At 33.8% G+C, this 27,175-nt stretch overlaps 1 protein-coding gene across 9 annotated transcripts in view; it reads left to right on the top strand.

The window, feature by feature from the left end:
* LOC118199468 (RNA-binding protein Musashi homolog Rbp6-like) overlaps positions 1-27,175 on the top strand; it is a 1,078,296-nt gene that overhangs the window by 640,542 nt on the left and 410,579 nt on the right. For all 9 annotated transcript variants that reach the window (XM_085822043.1, XM_085822045.1, XM_085822040.1 and 6 more), the window contains exon 6: positions 17,144-17,236. In XM_085822043.1, coding sequence (XP_085678169.1) covers positions 17,144-17,236 — 93 coding nt within the window. The remainder of the gene's footprint in view (positions 1-17,143; positions 17,237-27,175) is intronic.

Here is a 27,175-nt window from a genome sequence, read left to right as displayed (position 1 = left end):
GCATTGTTTCTGAATATACTTTTCTCTTTATAATTTTGTTATTTCGCTTACTTTTTCGGTTATCACCGCCCAGACGATATGGCAATTATTGGAGCCTACTACGTTACCGATTGGCCTGGGTTCGAATCCAAGAAAAGACATGGTCGTAATTGTCCATCCCTTCATACAAGTTAACGGTAGCTCACCTATTAAGTGCTTCCACATAAAGTGCCACCACATCGGCTAAGTAGGCTAAGTTCCCGCCAGTGCGGAAGGGAAAAAAAAAACTTTTCCTACTATACTTAATTTAATTTTAATCAATACGAAAGATTTACTGTCGCTCTTTTGCAGTTATTTTATCTTCCTTAGATAACTAAAATAAAAAAAAAAAAATATCATAACAGCTAGAGTCATTTTTACGAGACATTATTCTGCCTAATTTTTTTATTGACAATAATTTAAAAGGATTGAATTCAAAGTGTGGTATCATATTTTATGCTGTGGCTGAGGTAACTGATAGCATTCGAAAACAGAAAATTCGAGAAAAACGATTTTTAGATCAAAATGTGATCGATAGATCTGCAGTCATTTTCTGTATTTCTATTTTGCCCAGCAAAGGGCACTCTAAAAGATTGCCTCTCCAGTGAAATGGTAACATTAGGTTATAAACTCTTGAAATTAAAAAAATACAAAGTGGCATCTTCCAAAGAGAAAATAGCTGCAAGTGGTGCTATGCCTCTCCTAAATAACGCGAATATAAAGTTACGAAAACTTCAGTATATGTACGACTTGCTAAAACTTTATTTAGTATTGCGTAATGCACAAAAAGTCTAAATTCTTAAACGCGTTGCGTTTTTATAAACTAGACAATACTACTTCTTTTTCATTCTTAATTGCTTTTCGTCTTGTAATTGAGTAAACAATTTAATGTTAACTGACAATTTGCCTGTAAAAGTGAGTCGTCTGTTTACCAGTTTGTCTTCTATTTGTAAATATCATGGTGAAAATGCTTATAAATGAGTTATAAATAAAACAACTGCATTTTGCACTTTTATATTTTATGGAAAATGAAAAAAATAACCGAGTTTACTATAATTTATTTTGTTTTGCAAAGAACATTATTCCAACTTCAGAATGTTACTGCAATTTAAAATTTAAAAAAAAATTAAATATGTATTATTAATTGTTTTTACTAAATATTTTCACCAGCGACAGAAATACATGCCAAGATACAAGAAATAACATTCAAAATAAATATCTGTTTCGTTCATTTAAATTTAATGACGAAACAAATTTACAGCAATTTAAAACGATTGTGTAACTGACAGAAACATAATAGAAAAGCAAATCGGGCATTTTTTGCAAACGTTTTTGTCAGTTAAAAGGGAACGGATTTAGAAGTTTTTGTTTTAAAAGAAAGTATAAAAAATGCTGTGACAACACAAGTTTTCTTATTTTTTGGAAAGTATTATGGTTGCAGTAAGTACTGCTGTCATTAAAATTGCAAAAAGGTAAGGCTAAAAAAGATACCAACACGCAATATAACGGGTACAATTATTATGTGAGGAAGAACAATAAGTAATAGGTTTTAACAATTAGTAGTAATTTTAATAATATATAATAAATGAATAATAGATAGTATTAATAGTAATTTTTTTAGTAACAGATAGTAAATGGTAATAGTAATATATTTTATTAAAACATTTATTTTTGTTAGAGACTAGGGGGGGGGGAATTAGAGATTCTTCTGTAACATTAAGCAATCTATAACACAAATAAAAAGTGTTTGGCTTGGCACAGTGTTAATGAGAATGAGATGTTTGTGGACCTCATCGGGTTTCGAACTCTGTCAGAATCTGTATTCTTTTGCATAGGAACTCGGACATCAACGCTGAGAACTTGATTCCGTTTCCTTTTGTTCAAAAGGGGGTTCTCTGTAATAGCTTTTTCTTTAACTATTCGTAATCTATATTTTTGCGAGTATCAGCCTCTCAATTTTAATTACTCGCAAAAATGTAAATTACGAAAATTAATCAAAAAGTGTAAAACTTAGTGCAGGTTTTTACTTGGGACGTAGAGTACTTCAATACAAACTACATCATCTTTATAGGTCTATTTCTTTTAGGTTACAGTTTAGGTTGCTGATTTATCTTTTTAGGGGTACTGTACCCTTCGGAGTGTATAAATAAATCTATTAATCCCTTTCTTTAAAATGGACGGCATCGTGAATTAGCTTCATACGTTCTCCCGTCGTAACACCGGCTAGTATTGTTTTACATACTTTGGTATATAAACCGTATTTTAGTTCGATTTTTTATGGGATTTAGACAGAAAACTTTATGGAACATGTAATTTTCGAAAGGATGCTAGCGTAAATTTATCTTGTTTAATCACTAGCAAACTTTAATGTCCCCTGAGAACGGACATACGAGTGGTGTGCTAGACTAGAGGACAAAGGGTGAATATTCTGATGGTCTTTTTCTAGCTATGGATGACTGGTACAAGATACACTTACAACATAGGAACGGAGGGCATTGAAGCGAAAGAGGAACGTCAAAAATACCATAAAATCGAATAGGAAAGCAGAGTAATCTCCAACTCATGGAGGAATCTCCAACTTATCAGGAAGAAGTAGACAGCTTGCTCTGATGCTACTGTTTTTATGCTGAGGTACCGCAGCCTTTGCTGCTTTTTCCAGCAACCCCAGATAGTCCCTAGAAGAGACTGAAAAGTGAATTGTGCCTCAAAGGAGTTTCTGCAAAAAGGCAACGAAGATAATCTAAGAAGGGAAATGGGAAAATTTATCTCTCTGCATTCCAAGCATACCATGATCAAATGAGCTAGTATCTTGGCAAGAGGATGCTATGGAAGATAAGTTGCTGCAGGTGGTGTGTCTTCCGACAACGAATCATAGGGAGAGAGATTGAGGTTGAAATAACAAAAGCACGCAAACTGTGGCACTGATGCAATTTAAATTAATAGTATGAAATAAAATAAATGAGACCAATTAATACACAAGATGAGAATAAATGGCACGTAAAATGAGATGGGCTAGAAATTGTATGCAAGGTCCGGCTTTTTTAGGAAAAGTATAAGTTTTTCCTTTCAGTGTAGATGGGATCATTTGTTTGACGAAAGCGATTTTAAAAAAGGCGTCATGCTTATATTGCTTAGCTTTTCATATTGTAAATATGATGAAAGGGAAAACAAACTGTTGGCTATTTGTTGGTGAAAGTTGAAAGTTAACGAATTATTTTATGTTTCACCATATCTTTTTTTAGATCTAAATCTTGATTTTCATTGTCACTAAATAAAACAAACACACATGTAAAGTATGATCATTATTTAGCGGCCTGTTATTTGTGGTTTGATGGTAGGCCATCAAAAATGTATCAGAACTGCAAAAATTTTATATCTACAGACTTCTTAATGGGCTTAAGAGTTCAAGTTATTTCTTAATGGGAGAATGAATAAGAAAAGATGTAGTTAAAATTGGCAGCTTAAAATAACCAGTTATGAAAAAGCTCTTTTATCTGTCTAGAAGGATGCTTTCGAGAAGAAGTTTGCGTGAAGAAACTGGTTCATATGCACGTTACACACAGGGAAAACCACGGAAACTTGGAGCAAACCAATCTGTTATTCCAGGAATTAACTAATCTTGGGACCAACCTCCAATACTGAACGGTCTTACCAATGAAAAAATGACAATCTGTAGTCAATCAGTCGTTTTTTAGGCCGAATTATGATTTGTTTCCCTTGAAACTAAAAACTTTTGAATGTGTTTAATTCAGATTACGTCTAAGATTATGGCCACGCGGCTGAAAATTGGGTTCGTTACCTTGTAGTTGGTTACTTTGTAGGTGATAGAACGAGATTCCCAGCTTTGTTTCAATTTTGATGGGGTTCGAACCAACCGGGAAATCCTTTTCGTTATCACTAACCTGGAGAGACTTTGGCTCGACTTTATTTTGAGCCCTCATGCCGCAATAATGCAATACATTTACGAACTTCGGTTTTCTTTCCTTTATTCAAACGCGGGCCCAACAATGTGGCAATCGGCACTGCTAAACACTTCTCCGATGGAAAAAGCTAATTATAAAAAATAATACGACCCTTTTGTATTTATTCTATCAATATGTTTTAGCTTCTTTGATTCCGTAAACTTTCCTAAATATGTTATTTTTTTCCTAATGCCTTTAACTGGTTTAAATTTTTATGTCTGCCCATGAATTTCAAGACTAAATAAGGAGGGGGAATTGCATCTTTTATTTTCTTTATTTCTTATTATATGATTGTAAATTTCTGTAGATTCTTAGAACATTTTATTCCTACGTTGCTTAATATTTTCAAAGAACTCTAGAAATATAGTGCAGAACAAATATTCTGGCACTTTTCGCAATCTCGTCGTTTACTTAATGGATTCATTTCCGCATTTTCAGATACCGCCTTTCAGTTTTCTCAGCTGTAATTGATTTTTGCGGCGCTGATTATCTTTTTCTGTTCGAATGTATGAAGGACATAAAACAAAGTTAAGATTATTTCCTTATGATGTTGGTGATTGTCTTAAACAAGAAAAAGCTATAGGGGGCTGCTTGGATTAAAGCGTACTGCTGTTTTCGGCTATACTAAGCAGAAACTTGAGCTTTTGAGACATTACACGTAGCGTATTTGATGACTTTTGTTAACTGCTGCTTCGGAAATATTATCTTACCAAATTAAATATGGAAAAAATGTTTATGATCAGGTGCCAACTAAATAAATAACTAAATAAAAAACGTAGTCGAGTTTTTAAAGAAGTGCATTATAATAATCGATGTAAACTTCAGTTTTCTGCGCATTAAAGCTATCAGTTTGAATGTCTTCAGTTGTAGTTGTCAACTTCAACAACTTCTAGAATATCTTTTAACGGCGTATCTCGTTGTCAAGATGACATCCTACCTAAGGTTTTCGTGCCTAACGAAAGACGAATTATTGTCTGTTCAAAAATACACACTCGCGGAGGAAAAAAATTCTGATAGGTTTTAGATTTTAACGGTCGTGTAAAAAGGTTTGTTAGTTTTTTACGCTGTCGCTGAGCTCGCAGTCTACCTAATCACATGTTAACTTTCTTTTTTTCTTTCTTTTTTTGCTTTATTATTAAACATCGTTTTCTTCGCACTGTTGCCGCAAAATTTTTAAAAGCTGCATAGAGCATATGTTTAAAATTCCTGATAAAGTCTTGACATATGTTTGTATATATTTTTTCAGTCTTTTCTCCGTTCATCATCTCAATATTCAGTTTTCTTAGTAAGATGGGTAAGAATATTTTTTTATCTTTTTATTATTAACTTTAATGTGTTAACTTTTTGCTATTAATGTCACGTTCACTTATGTCACATTAAATTCAGTTCAATAGCAAAATCGCAAAATGCTTAAAATAGGATATATTTAGAAATTTCCGATAGAGAGTTAGATATTGCCATATATATTTTTATATTCGATACATTATTTCTTTGAAAACGTGAATTCTTTGAATTAGCCTCTCGCGCTGCTTGCTAGCCGTATGAAATAGTTATCACAAAAAAAGTAAAAGCATAAAACAACTATTATAATGATACCAGCTAGTGTAGTTTCATAAAACTATTGAAAGTTTGTAATTAGACACATGATTTTAATACATGTTTCTTTAAAAACTGAAAAAAAAAATATTCTGAAGAACTGTGTTGATTGCTATTAAATCGCTTAGTTTATTAATGAGTAAGTTTCCAGATTAAGTTTGAAAGTGTCTTACGCATTACTGGAAGGCCAGACATTGACGCTTTATTTCCGGCCCCGCGGCGACACATCACTTTCATACAGCCGAGTTTGTTAATTGAAATTGAAAGATAAGTATCTTACTTTTTTCCGAATAACAGCGGTCTCGCGCGCTGGAGATAAAAATGTTTTTTTATTTCGAACTGTGCTGCCGTTGCTTGCTTTCAAATCATTAAGTTTGTTAATCAAGAATTAATTAAAATCTTAACAAAATATGAACTAAATGATGAAAAAAATTCGAAAGCAAAATTCGGGCTTCCCAGTGTAGCATATTCAGGGGGAGAGGACTACTTTATTCAAAATTTGATGGGACCATTTTTTTTCAGTGAAAGAAACATACATACATCCATGCATGCAGATTCTTCATTATTTAATTCCTTTAAAAGTAATGCAGGTCAATAATATTTGCTGGCAGCAATTTCAAAAGTGATAAGTTAAAAGTCGTTTATAGTGAACCGACACAAAATCCCTTTACGAGACTAAAAGTCCATTTTGGGATATATATATATATATATATATATATATATATATATATATATCAGTATCAGTATGCGCCCGACCCGCCTAACCAAACAAGTTGGTCTTATGGTCATAACAGGCCATGCCCATTTCAACAAATGAAAAAATGAAACATAAAATATCTAAATGAGAATAATCATGTGTAAATAATAATTATAAGCATAAAAGTGAAGAAAAGGAACAAATACAAACATTCAGACAAGAGCAGACACTAAAGACAAAAACAAAAAAGCGAATAACAAACACAAACAATGGTTACAACAAATTATTAAAATATACCAATTAGTGATGGCAATAAAATGCAAATATCATACACTGATTCCCACTGCCCGGCGCTCACCGTCAATAACTTTCATCACAGATTTACATAATTGTGCGAAATCTTTATAGCATAAAAGGGATTTTCAAAATCAATATTTTTATTGTTTCTTAAGCCATCAAAGTAGGGACAGACCTCGAGGAAATGCTTAGCATCAACAAACAGATCACATAGTTTACATTTATCGTCGTTCTGTATCTTAAACCTAGCGAAGTATCCCGGGAAACGCCCATGTCCAGTCAGAAACTGGTTAACTTCAAAATCATTAAAGATATTTTTTTTTTCCCTAATGAGTTCTAAATGTTTCAAATAGCGACTTTTCCTTTCAGAAGAATTCCATTGTAACTACCATTGCATTGCTTAAAATAAAACGAGCAAATAACTTTAGTTGCTATTTTTTTTTTTTTTTTTTTTTTTTTTTTTAACTCTGAACATAAGGCGTCCCCGAAACAGCCCTGTGGCAGCCTCTTTTGCTAGCACATCCGCTCTCTCATTACCGTATATTCCGATATGGGCTTTAACCGAACCGAACTTAATATTAAAGGATAAGGATATATATATATATATATATATTAAAAAACTGGAATATAATTAAATGACTGTAGAGACATTAGGATTTTTTGGAAAAGCCGGAGAGATGAAAAATTAGCAACGCCTTCGCCGAGAATCGAACCGCGGACCTCTGGAATACTGGCCCAGCGTGCAGAACCACTACACCACGAAGGCGGGAAAAATATCTTATATACTTTCCTTTTAAAGGGCGACTGGGGTTTTTAAAATTATCGCCAAATCCTGGGTGTGGAGAATCCTCATCCAACACCCTTTTAGTTCGAGCGCCACTGTAGAGACATTAAGTATTTTATTTGGAAGCAGGCAAGATAAAAAATGACCAATCGCCTTCGCCGGGAATCGAACCGCAGACCTCTGGATACCGGCCCAGCATACAGAACCACTACACTACGAAGGGACTCTAGGAAGGCGGGAGAAATACCTTATATGAAAATAACTGAAAGTTTAAAGGAATCAGTGGTTTCGACTGAACTTAAATAATGTGCAACACAAAACTTGAAATTTAGTACTTGCTTGCAAACGAAAATATTTTTTGTCTACAGCTCATCGCAGTTCATTATGCTAATTGCTTTATTACTACTACATATGAAAATCTTTTAGATTTACTTTTAAAAACAGGATCTCAGGTTTACGGCGACAAGCACCGCAAGATTAACTTCCTAGCAGCGACGAACCCTTTTCCAAAGATCTAATCTTTTCCTAAGATAAGTTCCAACCACGAAGCCAGGACCATTCCTGTCTGTACGTGTGACTGAAAAATTTTACGAAACTGAGATCTGCATGAAGTTCTCGACTGGATGAATCATTGTGACAGAAGCTGAAAAGAAACAGGATAGTATGAAAACTTAAGTGTTAGGAACATAGCAGAATTATCATTGTTGAAGCAGATATTGAACATACTGTAATACAATAATGACGAATGTCATTTCGATGGTAAAGAATAAAGTTTATATATTTTATTGTTTAGTAAAAAGTTTGTGTCATAAATTAAGCATCATCTTCTTAGAATCTCGCCAAAAATGCCCTCTTATTTCCAGCGCACTGATCCAGCTTGACCTTTCCAATAATAACGTTCGAAGACAGATGTTTTCTTGACCACAAGCATCATGGATCCTTGACTATCAGATCAATTAGCTTCGTAAATCAAAGCTTAAAGTGATTCTGCTGTTCGACGTCAAGTGGAGTCAAGTCTTCAGCCTTGTAGAAAGTGCTTAGAATTGTCTCGTCAATCCATTAATATATTCAAGCCTGGAGATCTTAGTACTCAAAAACGGCCCTCTGGGATATCGGATTTCTATACATTTAGCATATTGTTGATGCAGTGCTCTGTTATCATTTGGATCATTGGTAAAAAAATTATTTTATTTAATCTTATTAAATACAACTCAAGAACAAATCTAAACAGGAACAAAAACCGACAATTATTTGAAAAACTTCATAAACAATTTTCAGAAGTCTAAATCAAATGAATTTTATCAGACGGTGATCAACATGGAAAAAGACCGTTCAGGAGCAGAAGACTGGAATCTTAAAAAATGCATCTGAGTTTAACTCAAAATGGACAATGAGCTATTTCTTCTGACACCAAAATATTCGAGTTTCTAGCTGGTGCCGCACACTTTTCAGTTATCGTTCTTGCTAATATCTCAAATGATTCAACTCGATCTTATCTATGGAGCAGGAATAGTTCTGGTAAGAAAAATCTATAAACTATTCCATAAAGAGGCATCGAGAAAGTAACTAAATGTTTTTCAAATTTTTAAAAAAATTGCCAGATTTGGTGTCTTTTTGCCAAATGACGGCAAGTTTTGTCATATATCTCGTTAAGGCCATACGCTTGCTATTGTAATATAATTCTTCTACATTTTAACTGATACCCTAAAGTGAAACCGTTACTAAACATGTTGCAGTGCAACATTATATGCAGTTATTGGACCTATACATTCATAACACCTAAGAAATATTTACAAACATTTACATTACTTGGAATTTTCTTTTCAATGCTAACAGCAAGGCCAGTTTTCTAGTTAAAGGAGAAAATAATTCAAAATGGCGAAATATGTCACACGCTTCTTGTATTGTTAGAGGAACTAATTCTAATGAACTGAATTTTAACACTTTGAGAAATTAACGTTTTTGAGAGCGTTAGCGTTTCTAAAGAACACAGAGTTCTGTATAAATTAAATATCGTGAAACACCTTACCGAAATGAAAATTTTGAACTCTTATGAAAATTCAGATTGCTTCGTTTTGCTCAGCATATAAGAAGTAAGAATTATGATGTATTTATCTGTTTATTCATTTTCGTACCTTTTTACTTAAAGTATTTTCGATCGTACTTCGGTCACGTTTCTGCAGACTTTTAGAATTCAGGAGCCTTCGTAACCTGAATTTAAATTACTCCAGCTTTTGCAGTGTAGTAGGGAAAAAAAATAGTACATCGAAATCAAATTCAAGCCAAACACCATTTCGGAGGGTTGAAATCGAAATACCCTGATGTACGTTTACAATGGATTCGTAATAATATAAATTTAAAAAAAGTAGAATACAAAAAAAAAAAGAGTCTTTCGAAATTTCACTTATCAGTCTTTTGTGTGGAACTAATTAAACTTCTCATCGGACTCCCTTGTGCGCGCTCAATTCCCCCAGTTTGCTAGATGGGGGTGGTGAGCATAGCAGATGCATTACACGTGCGTTATCCGTTTGTTTGTGTTTTTCTCTTCTGTTTTCTTTTTCCCTTACCCTTTTCACAACGTATACGGAATTGGGTGGAGGAGATGGGATGCAGTTGTTCGAACCTACCCATCGAAAGGGGGACAGAAGGGTGTGTGCAATGGGAAGGGGGGAAGATTGGAAGTTGGACTGTCAATTGTTGGCATGGCGACACAGACTCAATTTCCTCTCGAACGCGCTCAACATCCTGGGTGGGATAGTGAGGTTGGGGATCGTCTGCACACTGAAATCATATCTCCTGCAGGTTTTCCGTATAGGTACAGTATGTGATAATGTTTGTATTATATTCAGTAATTTTGTGATGCTGGTATTCTAAAGAAAAAGTCAATTAATTTGTTTTTTAAGAAATATTAAAATACAAAATGCGAAAACGTCTTTCAGAATGATAATTCTACACATTTTAAAGATATCGTTGAAGTTAGCACTCATAGTCAACGTTTAAATATTTCAAGATTAAAAAATCGTGCTGGGAAAAATTCCAAATGAAAATGGTTTCTATCAAACATTTTGAATGAAAGACAAAACGCATACCAATGGGTAAAGAATAATATTTTAAAAAATCCATTTTATTTGTTTAAATTTCACAAGAATACATGTTAAGAGCTGAAAAAATTATTCAACATTTTTTAAGTTGTAGGAGCTAGGTATTGTATTGTGTTAGAGTTAGGGCTGTATGGGTTAAATAACATATTTTTATGTCGTAGGTTGTTTCCAGGTTTTTGGATAAGATAGTCCAAAGGCAAATAAAGTCAGCAGCTTCTAAAAATTAACTTTTCAGAAAAAATCATGATCAGTTTGGAGGGGCGGAGGTTGCAGGCATTTCCGTTACTGTAATCGGCGGCTCTTTAAACGTGCAGAAGAGTCAGCTCGAGCTAGGATGTAGGATAGGAAAGAGATCAAATTCATCATAAAGGACATGAGAACCTTGTACGTTTCCTGATACGTCCAGTATTCTTTTAAGGAGCACCAGTTTGGGCTGCAGCACCTAAAATCTAGAGGAGGAAAATCTGGGCCTTCCACCAAACTAAAATTCGCCTATCCATCAGTAATTCGCCTTGGTTCGTGAGAAACTTACTCATTCATACCGATCTTGGTCTTCCGTATGCTCAAGACTATATTCTAACAAGTTCTTACAACTCTTTCACTAAAATGACGTGAACTTAAATTACTCATATATTGACAAATAGGCAAATTATGATTCCACAGTTGAACAGCCATTGAAGAGACCTCGCACGATTTTTCATAATTCAGCTGACTAGTCTATCCAATAAATTCACTGCTCCAAGTTTTTCAACGATGAATTTAAAGACTTTATAAATCTTAACAAAGCGGGAAAAGAACTTTACTTGGTACATGTAAATATGTTTATTTTCATTACTCTTGTATTGTCTGTATCCTCCATCTGTAAATTTTATCAATCAATTTTTTGTATTTGTATAACATGTATCTTCTACCGCCCCTATGCCGTAACTTCCGCGTTAGTAGTTCATCATCTCTGAATAGCTCTAGTTGGCTCCATAGAAACTTCACTTCTCCCAGTTTCCGCCTACACGTTCTAATTTATTCACCAGCTCGAATCAGTCCCATTCCATCACTGTTTAATGGCAGCGCATCTTAGCGCTTATTCTGCATACGCTGCCACTTGTCTAGGAGCAAATGCAGCATCAGGTTAAAGCCCACACTGAATAAATGCTTGTGCACCATCACAATCCACGATATATGTAGTATATATAAATATTGTTACGAAACGTCCAACCGCGGTAAGATTGCTTCCCCGCAAAGCAGGTTTAAGGTTACCAGAAAATGGCAAGGGAAAGCAGGGTTGCCATATTTGGAAAGAAATCGCCCATTTGGCGACATGCCATAGACGGAGAGAACTTTCTGGAACGAATTTTTACCGATTAGGCCTAGAATGTTCTCGAATGCAAGCCAAAAGCCTTATCGACTCAGTTGAGAATCATTGAGCGAGTGTCTTGTAGTCTAGTTCCGAGTTTGTCGTCGAGTGCATCGAGAGAGTCTCTTAGTGTATCGCGAGTTAGTGCATCGTCGAGTTTTATCTTAGAGTGTGTTGAGCTCCGAGAACGATCGAACCGAGTCGGAAGCTGTACTCTAGTGTATCGTCGAGTGCATCACGAGTTGTAGCGTGGAGAATCTCGAGTGTACGTAGAACGACCGAGCTGAGTCGGGAGCTGTACTCTGGTGTTTTGCCGTGAAGCTCTATTTACCGTTATAACCTGATAGCCTGAAGATTGTGTCGCTGATTGTTTCAGCTAGTTTATAGTAATTCTTCGACGACTGTAAACGTTATTTTGGAGCTGTCCTGAATAATACTGGCTAATAAATTGTGTTTCGATACTTCAAGTGTCGTCGTTATTCACTCCAAATCCTCGAACCCGTACGTAAAAAAACGCAACAATATTAACAGACACCCCATATTTATACAAGACAATACCAATATCAGTTTTTATCAAGGAATACCTTTTCCTTAAATTCATCAACTTCAACATATACGTAATGGAGAAATCGTTAACATCCGTGCGTATTACGCGAAGTATTTGGAATGATGAAGATAGAAAAATTTACCTTCAAATTAACGTACTTCATTTTAAAGTGAAAATCGATTGTATCGACAGAGTCAAAATGTGCCCTATGACGAGGCCTGAGTGTGGAAAGTAGCAAGAATGTCCTAAATTTCCCACTGCAAATCGGAAGTCAAAGAATTCTGAGGTCAATAAATGAAACTTTGACAATATTAGTGCCAGTAAGCATACCATAGACATAGACAATAAAACCTGATATGCAAGCAACGTCATCGTTATGAGATACTTTGCAAGCGACTCTTACTATCTACTGAGTTTAAACACAATATGTTCCAAGTTCATAGACTGGAAAAAAGGAAATAGCAGCACAAGCTTTGGAATTTTTCAGCAACCACAATCATGAGTAATAACATCACAGTTTTGGCAAATTTTTCACGCTATTTTTTTTCATAGTTTAACTTCTATTTGTTCTGCTTACAAATTCTGTCGAATACTTATCATTTCCACGAACCAGTTTGTTGCCATTTATTTAAGCGTAAAATATTTAACTTTCAATTTAATTTTTCTGCTACTCATTAGCGAGGCAAGTTGTTTGCTGTTTGGAAGATTAAGAGGTATTTCTCCCGCCTTCTTAGTATGACTTTGTGGTTTAATGGTTAGCACACTCGGCGCGTATTCGAGAGGTCCGAAGTTCGAGTCCGGCGAAGGCAATGCTCAATTTTTCATAGCTCCTGCTTCGAAATAACCTAATGTCTCTACGAGATAAGTAAAAAAAAAAAAAAAAAAAAAAGAAAAGAAATTATACCGAGTAGACTATTAACAACTTGCAGGATTGTCAGTTTGCCTGGTTTTTAAGAAGCAGATAACCGGAAGGACGCATTGCTTTCCACATATCAGTATGGTAAGATATTACATGACGAGCTGAATCCCCTTAAGTTCCGTGAATAAAAAAGTATTTACTATTTTCTACATGCACGAAATTGTGAAACCTTACATGTAAGTATTCAAGATTGCTACAAATTTTCGTATGTTATATTGGGCTGGAAGTACTCCATTAATCAAGGGCATTTTAAGGGAAACTCAGTCTTATTGTGTGTAAATAATTAGCGATAAAATAATCATAATAAAGAATTTTTTAATGTTTTCAGTATAGCATCTGAAAAGTTACAATGTCTCATGTAAAAGATAAGGAAAAATTGCAAAATTATAAACAGAAATCGACAGGATAATTAATCACTCTTGTTTATATGCTTATCGAACTTTCACTTAAAAGTACATCTGAACATATGTTGCTATCTCCAATAATGTTAAATCATCAGAAAAAATTTTCTGTCGGCGGACTGCATTTTTTTTTTTTTTTTTTTTTTTTTTTTCGGTTTGCTTATACATGATTTGTAAAGATTTCGTGTCATGTGAAAGTGCTATACAAATTAAATTTGTTTTTCGTAATCGATGATGTTGACTTAATGTTGCTTTAATCAGTGTCATTTTTGTTAATCTAAGGAATAAACATAAGTAAACAATATTTCAAACAGTTATTTTATCGGATATCGAAATGAAATATTTTTAAATAATCAAATGTTTGTTGCCTTTATATTCTAGTACCATAAGAGAGGAAAAGTTTTCCATTTCCAAGCAATGCTTTTGTCATACTTTAATCGTTTTGAATTTTTGCAAGAACTCCAAATGGCAACGCTTCCTTGCTAGCTTGCGAAATGGCTTCTGTAATAACTACGAGAGAACGCTTTTGTCAATGAAAGACCTGGATTGTTATTTATACTTCTCTACTTGCTTGTATAAACAACATATACTATTTTAAAAGCAGCTGCTACTGAAGTAAGAGAAGAGCGTAAGAAAGCCTAAGTGGTGAAATCGTTGGTTGGAAATGACAATTATGCTTCTTTGATGCTTTCAGGTGATGTCTGGTGTTGTTGGTTTGAAGCTATATTGTTAATGACTCCTTTATTTGTTTCCGGATTTTTTCCTTTACATTCTTCACTCTTGTGATATGAATGAATCAAAAAAGAGCTGAGTCAATTATTGAACTAGTAAGAGACGAATAATTTTCTAAGAATAATGGGAAAAAATATTTCTGCCTACTTGAATGTGAATTTATATGAATAATAATTGTAAATGTAATGAATGGAAATATAAATTTTGAGGCCTGAAATACTTTCTAACGTGCTGTCTTCTTGTACGGATTTCTGAAGTTCGACACTCAGCCGAAATCTGGCATTTTAGGTCCATCCCAGCCTTGGAAGTACCACTGGTACTTCTGGAATGCAAAAACAGCTTGAGAGGAGTGCCGTTCATCAATAATCATTGCAGTTTTTAAATATAATTACGGGGTGAAACAGAGAGACATTGCGCTTTCTAATAGTTAGGAATTTAATATTTAAATTACAGTATGTGTATGGTAAATTTACATAGTTTTAAATTGTGCGCCGTGAGTTAATCACAATCTGATCTGTGTATACAGAGGTGAGATTTTGCGTCAAACATTCAGCCAAAATAATCTTTAAATTATTTTGAGCCTGTATGTCAACTCACGCCTCAAATTTCAGTAGCAAAAATTTGCTAAAAATTCTCTGTTTTTGTATTCGAACATACCGTAATTCTTTTCCTTTGACTTTTAATCATGGTGATGCCATGTTTAGAACTAGTAAGAGCTATCGGATCTGTAGAAAAAGCACGTAGTTATGTGCTGATGGTACACATCCTGAGCTGATGGTACACTTCAAGTCTAATTGAATGCACAACCAATACGTATAGTTGTATTTTCAAGGGTGGTGATGGGGGGCATTAAATTTCTCTATTGATTTACGTAAAATTAATATTATCATCTATTAATATTATCATCTATTGATTTACTTAATAAAAGATTTAAGTTAGATCTGATCTCCGTATGTTGGTCGTCATGTTTGCTAAGTCGGAAAATATGAATTGTTACTTTTATGCAACAATCTTGGTAAGCTGACAGCTTAGTTTAAAATAATTTTCGCATTCTCGAATTGCAATTTCTCTGCAGGCCTGCTGTTCCATCTCATTTGTTATGTTCTCTCCAGAGAAGTTCATGTTTCTTAACTCAAAGTGCCATTATGCAACTCTGGGTTAAGAGCGAAGAAGCATCGCAGTTTTTAATTTAATTAGTGCGTTATTCTTCAGTCGAATAAAAAGTTTTGCACATTCTTAAAGACTTCACAGTTTGTATTTCTTTCAGTTTTAGTCAGCAGTCAGTTTTGTCTTTCAGTTTTCGTTCAATCATATTAAAATCAGATTGCATATAAATCACGGTAGGGAGGGTATTGAAAATAGAAAAACAGTACTTGAGTTTTTTTATATAAAAAGTTTAAAGTTTTTTCTATACTATTAAGTTTTTATAGTATAGGAAAGTATTACTTCCATGGAAACAGAGCAAGAGCAAGAAAATGGAAATTGCTTCATTTTTACTTGCGGGGAATATTTCTTACAAGCAGTTTGGGCCACGGATTCAGTGAGAGAAAAATGCACAGTCATCGTTTTGGATAATTAAGTTTTTTCTTCATTAAGTGAGGTCAGAAGTCTCTAATGGGCGTTGCTTTATGATGGAATAATAGCAAATATTTTTTTCTGCCATACTGCACCACTAATTTGAAATGTAATATTTTTATTCTCTGTATTTTGAAATTTGGGGATTAATTCTTGATTTTAAACTGTTTGAGTATTAAATTCATATCTGAATATGAAAAATCCGATTAAGTTTTTTTAAAAAAATTATGATCTTTAATATTTTTTTGAAACTGTTTTGTTTAAATTTTACTATTATTTATTTATTTATCTATCTTTTAAATATTTAATAGCAAATTCTTTCTTTGTAAATGCTACGCTGACATCTGAAGTTTTCCGGCTTCAGAATAGCTTCTTTCAGAAAGATTATAAAAAATATATTTGCTTATCGTGTAAGCATATATAAGGATCAGGAAAAAGCCAAAACCCATATGAATTTCTACCACTGGTTAACCAAGCAAACCAACCAAACTATGTGTAATTTTCATGTTAACGCGAAAAAGCTAAATTAATGTTTGGACACCAGCTAACTGAAAAATCAACCAAATTATAACTCAAAATATGTTATGGGTCATTTTCATGTTAAGAACCAAATTAGACTTTTGTGATTTTCATGTAACAATTAAAAAAGGACAAGAAGATGCTGAAATGACTGCTAAATTTTCTGACATTATGTAAAGAGAAAATCAGCCACATTCTGCAACTTTTTAAATAAATCAGTTTGACAATAATGGAAATAGCAGCCAGATTATAAATCGCCGAGTAATAAACCTCAATTATGAAATTTTGTTAGTGGCTTTAAACTGACCCTACTTGGTTGAAATATAAATTAATGTACATTTTTCAGAACAAAATTAGTTCTACAATTCTTTTACATTTTGCGATTACAATTTTAGACATAAATCTTACGAATAGAAAACTGAATGAAGTCTGATCCCTTAATATATGTTTGACATTCTTTAAACCACCTCTGGCAAGCAGCTGGATCTGATTTTCCTTTTGAAGCAGCTAGGCAATAGATGTTTGTTTTAAACGACTGCCAATAGCGTCTGTTATGGAATATCAGAAGCTTCCATGTTAAGTTTTTGATACATTTCTTTTAGAGTGTCTACTGCTTGATGTTTGACGTTTATTTTTTCTTGCAGATGGTGACCAGGACCAAGAAAGTATTTGTAGGAGGCCTCTCTGCCCCCACTACTTTAGAGGACGTCAAAAACTACTTCCAACAATTTGGTAGAGTAAGTACCTATTTCTTTTATTATCGCAAGTCGCTTTTTCTATTTTAACCGGTTTGGAGACAAGAGCAGTATTCAATTAAGGAAAGTTTTGAAAATTTATAGTTTGCCAATATATCTCTGTACTACGTTATTTAATTACTTAATAAATTGCACAGGGCTTCTACAAAGTGAGATTCAAAACCCTGTGGTTTTTCAAATGAAATAATGCAATAAATATAAAGAACTCGTATTCATGATGTAGCTTTAGAATTTTATGTATGCCACTGGTAGAAGAAAGTAAGAATAAAAATTACAATGTTCTTAATTCTGGAAAAGACATTTTTCAACTGTCATCCCCTCGGTCTATGCTGTGTTGAGCCCATCAGGAAAACTTCGCGTTATGTTTCAGAATTTTGCCCCCCCCCCAAAAAAAAAAAAAAAAAAAAAACATCAAGTGACCAGGATAACCACAAAATTTGTTCAACTAAACTAAACGTTTCGGGAGCGTCGTCCCTGTGTGTTTATATTCTGCGTCTTCTTTTGGAGCATTGCAGTGTATCGTTCTGAAATAATTGTTACTGTGTTATATAGTAGTAATCTAGTAGTTTTAAACTCAAACTGCATTACGGCCGAATGTACGATCTGAAACATCTGACGGGCCAGAATTATTTTTTTTAATAAAATGAAACATTTTTTAGCAAAATAAAAGTTATTTGTTTGGTACCTGCGAGACATTTTTATTGGTTACATTTGTAATTCAAATATACTAACAGCTAAATATTAAATTTTTAGACTGACATAATTTATTTCAAATAATTATAGTATGTTTAATTAATCATTAAATATTTTACTTTAATTAAAACTAAAAATAAACAAATCATGAAAACTTTCCAAGTTTTCCACAGAAAACATTCATCGTGAAACAGAATTTGAGAATAAATAATGACAACCTAATATGTTTTCCCACTTTACTAATTTTTTCTTCGACGCATAAAAATAAATATGTTTGAATATGAATAATTATAAACTTCCTTATCTCTTATTTACATGCTTACTTTTTTGACACGTGATGTCGTTTCGATTGTGGCCTTGGAGAGAAATTACTAGAAACTATCTTTATTACTCATTCTTGATGTTCATCAGTCAATCGTGTTCTTTTCTTAATAGTTTTCAACTGTTAAAAAAAGCTGTTCCCATATAAATGTATTCCCAGACGAAGCGATTATTCTTGATGCTAAAATTCGTATTTGAGCTTATTTATTTTTTGACAAGTACTAATAAAAGTCAATAAATTCTGTATCTTCAGATCTTTGAATAAGATTTATATCATTCTTTAAATTAATAAGCTCCATTTATAGATTTTCTGAGTCGTTATTCATATTCGCTATTAAATGACAACAAAAATAATGTAAAGTCCGACTTCAAATAAGTGTAATCTTGAAATCTCTTGGTCTGCACTATTTGCAACAAACACATAATTGAAATGTATTCCCGGGCTGCGTAAAATTGCTTTGGGACCAAATGCGGCTCGTAGACCGCCAGTTTGAGAATACTAGTCTAATCATTTTACTCAAAGAAATACGAACCGATCGCCGATCATAACCCAATTAACCGTTGTGAATGTCGTAAATGCTCATGGAGTTGTGCGAAGTTAGCCCAAGGAGAGCGACATTTTCAAGATACCATTTCCAGAACTTAATTTAGGCTTAATTTTTATTATTTTTCCAGTAATAGTCTACGGTAAACTACAAAGATATAACTTAGGAAAAAAATGATGAGCTGTTTGTATTTGCTATGTTATTTCATTTAAAACTAGCTTTATTTTTTTCTGCCCCAACCTGTACAGGATTAAATTTATAAGAAGACTTATAAGGTATTTCTCCCGCCTTCTTGGCATGCCTTCGTGGTGTGGTGGTCTGCACACTGGCGCGTATTCCAGGGGTCCGCGATTCGATTCCCGGCGAAGGCGGTTGCTCATTTTTCATCTCTCCTGCTTCCAAAAAAAATACCTAATGTCTCTACAGAATAAATGAAAAGAAAAGAAATCATTCATTTTATACTAATATGCATCGCTTGATATGTTCGAAGTGCTTTCAAACTGCTTCACTCAAGGACTCAAGGAAGTAAACGTGAGGAGGAGTATTTAAACTTGAAAATTTCCTTTATGAAACGATACTAAATATTTCCTGGGAAAAAAGTGCTTTTTGATTTATAAGCATTTAATCTTTTTATTTCTATTAGGCTAATCCTGTATTTATTTTTTAAAACTGGCATCATAACTAACATATCTCAAATATTTTGTGTCAGTTATATGTCACATTTCTTTTCGCAAAATACCGGAATCTAACAGTTTAGAGTAATTCGATGCAGAAAGCATTTATTTAATAAATCTAAATCGTGCGATGTTATTGCTTGAGCTATTATACTTTAAAAATATAGATAAACATTGCTAGCTTAAATCGTGCCATGAACATTTACTTTCCACTGCATTTTCTAACTCTTCAGATATATTCTTCTGCATTTTCTTCTTACTACTAGAAAACTTCAGTGATCCAGAAAGGATGAGGTCAGCGAAGATAATGTCCATCTAGAACATTAAATCATCCTATCCAAATTATGGTGCATAGCGATCGTCTGAAGCGCAGGTGGATCTTCATTATTCGTGATCGAAATTGCACTGTAAATCTGGCAAACTTTAAAGTCAGGAATATTTTATGGGAAATATTTTTTCGTAGCTAATGTAATATTTCTTGCATAATGCTTTTAGTTAGTTCATTTCGCATATAAAACTGTATGAAGAAATTGAGTTAAGGTTTACATTTTTCTCAGACTTTATTCTCTTATTTATTCTCGAATATAAGGAAAGAGATTTTGATTTTATTTTGTAGCATATCCGTTACGTAGCCTATTTGAATTAATTTGTCGAGATTAAAAACTTAGCCTTATGAAATAAGTGAATTCTACAAATATTTGAAATTCGTATGGTGTGTGTACAGAAATTTTTCAATGATGTTACGGCTTTTAAAGTTTCAAGGCTTATTTACAATTAGCTAAATAAGCAGCCTTAGACTGGCCTAGATTTTAAATTAAAATCTTGATTCCGAAAACGTTTAGACACAGGTCCTTTTGTATGGCCGAAGGCAGCTGATAAAGATTCCTGGTCATAGCTGTATCCAAGTTTCCGTTAGAAATCGTATCCGATGGCATTCTTTTCTAAATTCATTGCCATTATTAGTAACCAACGTATGCATAATACTTTACTAGCTTTAGAAAGTTATGCTGTCTGGGGAGAACTGCCAATGGCCGAAAAAACATTAATACTTCTTCGCATTTCCAGTTTCCGCTTGCCAGATGGGTTGTCTGAAAGAGATTTTGATATGATTACAAGCCATACAATATATCTAAGAATCGAAACGAAGAGACCTATCGCAAACGAAGAGACCCCACCTGTATGGTCTGTGTGAAAATAGTTTTATCTTTAATATGAACAGAATATTCATTTTTATGTTAACAGTTTTTGGGAGAGAAATTTATTTTTAATTAATAAAAAAGGACTAGAAGGAACTTTTTAAAGACTTAAATAATCAGTATTTATGATGAAATATGTTCCTAAGAGATGACCGACTTATTTGATTGCGGCAAAGCAATCGTTTCTATATAAGCTGTATCCCTAGCTTTAACCCAAACAGCCCTGGGGATGCAATCTTCTCTATCCTATTTCTGTTTATTTAAGAGAACTTAGATCGACGGATTTTAAGTGCCCCAACTTTGCGACGACACTGTAAACATCCATGCTCTGAGATTCGAACTCAATCTCAAGCCAGCATAATGGCGTGGCTGTCAGCTAATCTTCGTTAACTACGATACCGTCCGTAGCGGCTTTTTGCGTTGGAAGAATTTTAAAATTCAAGCTCTATCCCAAACCAGTTTAATAACTTGCAAATTAACAAATAGTTCTTTATTGACTGTCATGCTGTTTAGAGTTTCTCACGAAAACAAGAATTTTTAAGATTCGAACTAAGTCTGGTGAGAACTGCCAATGGCCGAAAAAACACTAATACTTCTTCGCATTTCCAGTTTCCGCTCGCCAGATGGGTTGTCTGAAAGAGATTTTGATATGATTACAAGCCATACAATATATCTAAGAATCGCAAACGAAGAGACCCCACCTGTATGGTCTGTATGAAAATAGCTTTTATCAAACCGGCATAGCTATTAGATAATCTTCCTTAACTGACATATCATATAGAGCGGGTCGCGAAAAGATTTATTTTAAGATTCGAACCCTATAACTAGGCATCAGAATAGTTTGGCTCTCAACTAGCCTTCATTAACTGCCGTCCCGTCTGAAACGACTCCCAAAAACGAATTTTACAATACGAACCCTCTTCCATGCCATTAAAATGGTTTGGCCTTCGTAAAGTGCCAGACCATCTGGATTAGATCCTAAAACGAGTTCATTGTAGATATGCAACTTATGTTCACCATAGTTTATAGCAGTGCATAGCTTTTGCTGTTACTAGCTTTCAATAACTGTCATACCCTCTGGACCGCCTCCCCAAAAGAATTTTAAAACTCGAACCCTATCCCAAGCCAGTGCAATGGTTTGGCTCTCAACTAACCTTCATAACTTAAGACAATTTACAGTCATACCCTCTGGAGCAGCTCCCAAAAAGAAGAATTTTAAAACACGAACCCTATCCCAAGCCAGTACAATAGTTTTCCTTTCAGCTAGCCTTCGTTAACTGCCATACCATCTGCAGTAGCTCCCAAAAAGAATTTAAAATACGAACCTTGTCTTAAGAAAGTACAGTGGTTTGGCCTTCAGTAACTGCCAGACCGTCTGGAGCGGATTCCGAAAGGAGTTCAGTATAGTTGTTCACTATATGTAGAGAAGAGTTTACAGTAGTAGCTTCGAACTCAAAGCACGATCTGCAAACAGCTGGTGGGCCAGACTTTCTTTTTAACAAAATAAAAATCATTTAAAATAAATTTTGAATTTTATTTGCTAAATATTACAATAATAATAATAATACCGCAAAGGATAAATTTCAAATACATATTTATTTTTTATCTGAAATCTAAAGTTTTAGTACTTACAACAATGTTTTATTTGCTGCATTCTGCAGTTCAAATATACTGACAGCCAAATATTACATTTTTAGAGTGAGATTTATTTAAAATAATTCTAATGTGTTTAATTAATTATCAAATAATTTGCTTTAATTAAAATAAAAAATAAACAAATTATGAAAACTCAACGTAAAACAAAACAAAACACGAGAATAACTAATGACAACCTAGTTTATTTCTCTTATTTATTAGATTTTTCTTCGACGTATAAATAAAAATGCATTTATGTCTCTATATAAATAATTATTAACTTCTTTATCTTTTATTCTCTTGCTTAGTCTTCTAATGCTTAATGGCGTTTCGATTCTTATAAAGTTTGTAGCTTGGAGGGAAGTTACTGGAAATTATCTTCATTACGGATTGTAGATGCTAATCAATCAATCTTGTTCTTATTCATTTTCAGCTAAGAAAGAAAACTCTTTTGATATGTTTTCATTCCCAAACAAAGCGATTATTCGTAGACGAGTAAAAGTTAAAAAAATATGTATCTTCAAATCTTTGAATGAGATTTATATCATAATGTAAGTTGATGAGCTCCATTTATCGATTTTGTGGGGCGTTATTCATGTCCGCTTTTAATAATAAACAAAATAATGTAAATTCTGACTTCACATAACTAAAATTTTGAAATCTTTGCCCAGTCTCAAACTCAAATTGGGCGCGGGAAGCGCATGCATGATCTAAAAACAGTTAACGGGACAAACGTTTTTTTTTAACAAAATAAAAAAATGCTTATTTAACAAAATTTTAAAAAAATTATTAACAAAATAAAAAAAATTCATAAAATTTAAACTTCTTTTGCTAAATATTTTTCAAAAGTTGTATAAACAATCATAATAATAATAAAAACGCGAAAGAACAAAATTCAAACTTGCATTTATTTTCTATCTGTATTCAAAATAGTTAGTCCTAACACTTTTAATTAATCATAAAATAACTTATTTTAGTATAAACCAGGGATGGGCAAACATTTTCGGTCGCGGGCCAAAAATTGATAAAGAAAAGTTTCGCAGGCCTAGATAAGTTTTCTAAAATTTTAAAAACAATATACAAGTTATTGCAATTTAAGTATATTAATAAGATAAATGAAATTGGTATTTCAGTTGTAAAAGTTCCTTGTATTGAGGTTTGAAGTGAGATGTACTGACTCTAAGGAGCGAGGCTAAATGCTCGTCTGTCAGTCTACTTCTGAAATAATTATTTCTAAGGTTTATGGTCAAAAACAGTTGTTCACATATCTAAGATGAAGCAAACATAGCACTGATTTTCTGGCAAGCCATGGTAAAAAAAAGTCTAATTCTGTTTGAATGGCACTGAAATCTTGAAATCTTCGTTCGAACTGAAAATGCATTTTTTTTTCAAGCCAGCTTCATAATTCTTAAGCTTCTCTTCATTTACTGAGGGTACTGAATTTAACCTCGAAAAATGAGACTAGCTAGCTGCCCATCAAACAGATTAAGTTTCATTAAGTTAAGATTTCTTCTAAGAGGTCTAATTCACCTATAATTGGATTCTTATATGTTTGCTCCCCGAAAAAGAGATAGCGCTTGTTGGCGCTAATCTGCAGCTATAACTGACAAAGAACTGCCGCTGTTAACACTTTACCGATTGAAAGCTGTCTGTGCTTACTATTTCCGTCAATTTGTGTTTTGTAGAACAAAAATAGAGAAAGTAAAAAGATCATCAGTCGTTTGAAAAAAAGATAGAAATAAATAATATTTAAACAAACTAGAAAAGGAGATGGATATTTGATATATAAATACATGTTTCTTTTATTTTGCCTCAGACCGGTCAATTAAAATTCTATCCGCGGACCGGATAGAAATTTCCTGCGGGCCCGAGTAAGCCCGAGGGCCGTAGTTTGCCCATCTCTGGTATAAACCGAGAGATGTTATGAAAACGTTCGTAACTTTTCAAAGAAAATTTTCCGAGTAGGACAAAACATGAGAATAAATAATGACAACATAGTCTCTCTTATTTACTAAATTTTTCTTTAACGCATAAAGTTACTTATGCTTGTATGCAAATAATTATGAGCTTTTATTTCATAGTATAGCTTGACAACGTTTTGATTTTGATAAAGCGGATAGCCTAGGAGAAAAATTACTAGAAATTATCTTCATCATTGCAAATGCGATGCTTATAGGTCAATCCGGTGTTTTTTTTTTTTTTTTAACAATTGCCGCCAGTTTGAGACCACTGGCTTACATGATGGGTATTCATTGGAATATTTTTTTATGTCTTATAGTTTGCACTAAATTTAATTATATTCTATCATTATTGTTGTAGAAGTTATCAGAGATTGTCTTTTGATTTGCATCTAGAGAAAACCTGATACTTCACCCTTTGTATATTTTATAGTTTCATTGGTTGTTTTTCTTCTTTCATCTTTTCCTTGTGCTATCTTTAACTATACTAAACTAACTAGCATTTACCAAATATAGTCTCGCGATTTGCATCGCGAAAAATAGCAAACCTTTTTTAGTCCAGCTCCCCTTTGATGTTGCTTCAAGCACTTATCAATTGCATATTTATAACCTTGCTAAGTGCAATGCATATTAATGGCCAGACTTCTTTGTATGTTTTTTCTTGACTCCTTCATTCTATTTCAAATACCGTAATAGTTTATTCGCGTATAACAAAGCAAAAAAAGAAAAGAAAAAGAGTAAGAAGAGCGCTTCGCTGCTGGAAGCGATGTTGTAAATATAATAATAATAATACGTGCCAAATACTGTTCGCTAGCAAATTGCCGTCGGGCATTTTTAGACGCTCTCTCGTTATCGTTAGAGTCACGCTGAGTTGCCGTCGACAAGCGCTGTCGTTAGATTAACGATCGGTATATCAGTGGGAAATACTTCGTACGTGTTCTCGGGGGTGGAGAAACCTTGCAGAGCTCCTGTACAGAGGCCTAAACGAGTTCTTTTTAAGTTCTATTTCTTATTTTAGACGCGATATATTTCAGCTAGAGGTCGATCATGTCACCTACAAAATAGCTCAACTAATTGAATAAAAAACGAAGAGAAATTTCTGACTAGTAAAGTCACAAAAGACATGATGGAGATTCTTGTCATAACAAACTAAGCAACAGGGCACATTGTTTTGATATCTGGCGCTTTTTAAGGTTTTAGTTTTAGGCCTTTTTTATTGGACCTCTTGATAGTGAATTGATAGTGAATTGCATTTTAAGCACCTTAAAGCAGAATGAAAGATTAGTTTTGCTACCATTTCTAAAATTCAGTCCTAGGTAGTTTTCAGCATCGTGACTGTATTCTAGAACCAGCTATACTGTTTTTTCTTTATGACTATTAATCATAACAGCAGATTTCTTTTATTAACCTGCCTGTAACATCATTCAGGTCAGATCTGTTTTAGAGGTGGTCGCTAATCATGTCACAGTCGCTAATCAGTCAGCCACACTTCGGTGAGTTATCAGGACCATACAATGCAGTATGGTCCTGATAACTCACCGAAGTGTACAAATAGTCATGGCCGGTTTCCTGAGATGAAAATTTGCTACACTCACAGGTTTAGGAAGGTTATGGGGAAGCGAAGTTACCAATAAGGAACCACAGGACTTCCATCCAGCCAGTTCTTCAAGGAGATTTCGCCGATGTACATCGATGTTAGATTTATAAGTCTGTTGACTCAACAATAGAAAGTTGAGTCAACAAGAAAGTAAGCCTTAACCAGCCTTAATCAAACTATCCGCCTGATGATTTCCCACAATGCGACAATGGAGATGCATTTTAAAGTAATATGTCGTACACTTTTAAAAAAATAGTCAAAATCAGCCTGGCAGTCATAAAACGATTTTTTACCACTAAATGACATTTAAGAAAGTACTCTGATGATAGCCTGGGACTTCAAAATTTCATTATGGAGAACGATATGATTGGAAATTCGGACTTCTCTGTAGGATGATATTTTTGATTGCTTGTCTAAGTTTCTTATTGGTTGCTTCCGAAGTTGCATAATTATTTCTTTCTTATTTTTTAAGTCCATTTGAAATTCTTTTATATGCTGTCAAAGGGAAATAGTCACTCCATGATTCTATGCTGATGTAATTATGTCCCCATAGTTTTTTTTTTTTTTCCTAACGTTTTAGTCAGAGGCGTATGAAAATGTTTTCATGACAAGACAATAATAAAAACAATAATAAAAAAATTCTTTGTTTTTTATAATAGAGGATATTCTTATTTTTTTGCTAGTTTTCATCAAGGGGTAACACCGAGGTGCAGTAAGTGCAAATGGACATCGTGGGGGCGTTTTATACCACAATCAATACTCGATATAAAGAAGCTGAAGGAAACATAAAATTTCCTTTGAATCCAAATTGGCTTAGGTCGTAAAACATCGGGATATTTTATGACTGAACGAACTCTGGTACAAAGCATAAATTTTGTTTGAAAAATACATGCTTTTGCAAAAATATCGAAGCACATGAAGGAAGTGGCTGTTTTTGATTAAATTGAATATGTATATAGCTCATGCACAGATAATAAAATGATTAAAAAAATCAAGGTCATAGTAACTGTTCACGGCTCACAATCACCCACTGAATGTTCAAATTAGTAGTTGGTCGAACAACCCCTGGTGGCAATGCATACTTAAATTCGTCAAGGCAAGGAGTGGTAGAGGTATCCTAATGTTATCCTGCGACACATTCTTCCCGGTATTGATCAGTTGTCGCTCCAGATCTGCGATATTTTGTGGTGCCCGAGTCTGGTGGCCTACCATGTCACAGGCATGCTCGATTGGTGAAAGGTCTGGCCAAGAAAGAGTATCAACGGCACGGAGACAGTCCAGAGATATGCGAGCGGTATGTGG

This window comes from Stegodyphus dumicola, chromosome 8, assembly GCF_044657685.1.
Source record: "Stegodyphus dumicola isolate Sdum_Otavi_A_Nest chromosome 8, ASM4465768v1".
In the NCBI taxonomy this organism is placed as follows: Eukaryota; Metazoa; Arthropoda; class Arachnida; order Araneae; family Eresidae; genus Stegodyphus; species Stegodyphus dumicola.
This window is presented reverse-complemented; position numbering and strand designations above follow the sequence as displayed.